General features: G+C 50.3%; 1 protein-coding gene across 1 annotated transcript; it reads right to left on the reverse strand.

Annotated features, from left to right (window-relative positions):
• Positions 1-306: 306 nt before the first annotated feature.
• Positions 307-2,551, reverse strand: LOC123064825 (BTB/POZ and MATH domain-containing protein 2-like). Its single transcript, XM_044488228.1, has one exon. The coding sequence runs from the start codon at positions 2,186-2,188 to the stop codon at positions 401-403; it is 1,788 nt and encodes a 595-aa protein (XP_044344163.1). The 5' UTR covers positions 2,189-2,551; the 3' UTR covers positions 307-400.
• Positions 2,552-3,298: the final 747 nt, after the last annotated feature.

Below are 3,298 nucleotides of genomic sequence, written 5' to 3' on the forward strand. Positions count from 1 at the left end.
CAGTTATTTCGAATCACCGAACCAAACTCCTCCAATCCATTGGTCGTGGCCCTGTGGGCTGGTCTTACCATCGTACACATATCGGATGGGATTTCATTGCATGCAATAGTAATTTCACTAAGATAGCACCATCTTTTTTACACGTGCGGCACCAGGTCCCATTCTTTGATCATATGCCAGGATTACTAATGTCCAGGCCAGCAAGAGAACAACGAAGAGGTGTCTTCATTTTGCTGCCTACAAAAGGAACGAAACCTTTTTTTTTATCCTCGGTAAAAATGAAATTCCATATACAAGTGATCGAGTAAGCGACATCCACCATTTTAACAAAGTGCCAGTGTTTTAAAGGTGAAGTGACTATGTGCACATGGTGAAACTGCGACCGAAATAAGAAAATCAATCAATATATTTGCGATGAGTCGACTATGATGTAATTACTCATCGACGCGATGAACTGGTTGCAGTAATCTCTGAGGTTCGAGCATTGGAGATCGCTGACAGGCTCTAGCGTGCTTAGTGCATCTTCTTCCAAGTCGATTAATCCGGCTAGCAGATTCTCGCACATGGCCTTTATCCTGCCTAGACCGAACCAACACGCCTCAACCAACATATCTTCGGCTATCATCACCTCATCTTGGGCAGCACCATCATGGGTTAGGTCTTGAATAGGAGGCAGCTCGTCGGTGTAGATGAAATGGAGCACAGCCTTGAAAACCGCAACTGTCACGCCATCAACCGGTATGCCGTCGCCATCCTTCATGCCCATCATCATCATTTCACATAGGGTTGGTAACCGTGCGGCGATCACGACGCGGAGCTCGATGTTCTCGACCAGGAACCTTACATCCGACCCGTGCTCGCTCACCAGCAACTGCTTCAGGTGCGAGGTAATATTGGACAGTGGCATTGGGGCTCCGGTGCCGACGGTGCTGGTGCTAGTAGTGCTAGTGTAGACCTTCTTGGTGATGGCAACATCGCAACATACGGTAAGGGAGGCATCACGTGCTAGGTGCCATGACTTGGCGGCTTCAACGGTGACGAACTTCGCATATCCCCGGTCTGACTTGGTTGTAAAGGTTTTCTCTGACCATTTTATCAAATGGCGTGACTGGCCACTATGACCATCCAACTTAAAGCCCAATGTCACATTGACACCTTCGGTTCCAGGATCAGTCAACAGCTCAGCATACACGGAGATGTGCCCTTGTGCCTTCTCTGATGATGACGACGGGTATACCTTTATCTTCCAACTGTAACCACCAACCTGGAAAGCTTCTGAACTGATTTCTTTCCCAACTCCATGCCTCCTTTGCACAAAGAGAAAACCGGGAATTTTAAACTTGTGTGTTCCCTCGACAACCTCCAGTGAGTAATACGTGGCCGCATTCATCTGCGGCCGACTGCTGGAGGAAGAAGGAGCATTGGAGCACATGTTATGAGCCATGTTGACGGCTGCTACTTTCTCGACGACCTCGAGTACGGAAGAGTAGCAACTCTCCTTTAGCTCCTTGTAGTCCTCTGTCGCCTTCACGGCTGCGTACACGGCGGGATCTGATGCCATGTACTCGATGCACAAGGCCTCCACCGCCCGACAGCTATGCCGGCCATGGACCTCCATCAATGTCGACATGACTGACACGACACCCATGCTCTCGGACAATATGTTCTCACACATGAGCCTCAGGCTTCCGATATCATACCGATCTGCCGCCACAAGTAGGTCGAGCGCCATAGCCACACGACCACCATCAGCGCTCTTTAATTCGAGCTGATCGGTGTAGATGAAGTGCAGCATGGCCCTGAAAGTGGAGGCACTTATGTCGTGGACCCGCGCGGTGCTCTCTGTCGTGTGCCATCGAAACTGTGCGGCGAAGACCGGTGACCGCATGGAAAGCGCGGTCTTGTGCGCATGGATCTCGGTCTGCTCAATGATGAAGGTCACGTCCGGCAACATGCAATGCCTCCGTGACAACTCCAACTTCGTCTGGGGCTCCCCCTCCCCCTGAATCATAACAAGCTTGCCAAGATCTCTGGAGATCGTGGGCGGCGACACCATGGAGATCTGGTCTGCATTTTTGGGTATGTCGGTGTCCTCCCAGAGGACAGGCACCTTGCAGTAGACGTCGAGACGGTGCAAGCCACGGAGCGTGTCGGGGAGAGGCAGCTCCCAACGTCTACAAGTAGCCATGGATGATAAGGAGGGTCAAGCGGGGAAGACGTTGATGTAGTCGCTCCACCCCTCGGCGGTCCTCCATCTGTCCCCCGGGCTTTGGATCCAGAGGGTGGCCATGGCGACGACGTCCATGACGGCATCGGTGTGAAGCAGCTTCAGGGAGACGGACACGAGTTGCTGGTCGTCGAAACGGCAGGAGAGAGCCCAGATGTGGCCGCCGACCTTGAAGTCGGCGGATCTGATGTTCCTCCGCTTGCTGCAACCGCGGATTAGCATATGGAGCGTGCCACAGTGTAGCGTGGCCCCGTACGTCGATGCCGTGGCGTCACCATCGACTCCGTCGAAGGCGGCCAGCCTGGCTAATAGCTACTCCATCATCGATCCATGCATGACCCCGATTGACGATCAAGGCTTCGTTTAGTCTGTTTTTCTGGTGTTGATTCGTTTGTCAGCTCGATCCAATATATGTATCTACGACACGACCAGCACTGCACACGTTATATGCAACTCCGAATCGGTCACAAATAGGAGTTCGCATCTGTCTCGGTCGACCGTCACAAATAGGAGTATGCGTCAGCCGGACTCGATCGCCATTCTAGGGTGCGTTTGGTTGTAAGGGCGGTCATGAATGGGTTGGGATCGTTCAGAAAATAGACATGTTTGGTTATAAAGCACATGAATAGTTCGAGCCAAAAAAAGAGAATATGTCATGAAGATGCTGAACCGTTCCATCCAACCAAATCGGTCGAATCAAATGGCCACCCTTTGCATGCATGACTGGTGGTCCCGTCCTAAATAATTAGCTCACGACTTATATTCAGCCAAACACATGAATTGAATGGTTCAATCCCAAAAAAATTGAACGGTCCCAACCCATTCATACGACACCTTCAACCAAACGCATCCCTAATCGAGCGGTTGGATCAGCGGGACACGCTAGCTTGGCACGAGAAAAAAAACTCAATTAAGAAAATGTTTTCTGTGGATACCAGATTTTATCCGAGTCGGACCAGGAGGATGGGTTTCTGAAAAATCTCCGAAATTTCAGGTTTTTGTGTTGGGGTATTCATGGGAATTTTAATTTTTAATTTTTTGACATCAAAATATATTATATTTAATGAGTGC

This window comes from Triticum aestivum, chromosome 3B (genome assembly GCF_018294505.1).
Source record: "Triticum aestivum cultivar Chinese Spring chromosome 3B, IWGSC CS RefSeq v2.1, whole genome shotgun sequence".
Taxonomy (NCBI): domain Eukaryota; kingdom Viridiplantae; phylum Streptophyta; class Magnoliopsida; order Poales; family Poaceae; genus Triticum; species Triticum aestivum.

Excerpts from the sequence above, each read along its gene's own strand:
- LOC123064825 (XM_044488228.1), bottom strand. The coding sequence starts at position 2,188 with ATGGCTACTTGTAGACGTTGGGAGCTGCCTCTCCCCGACACGCTCCGT.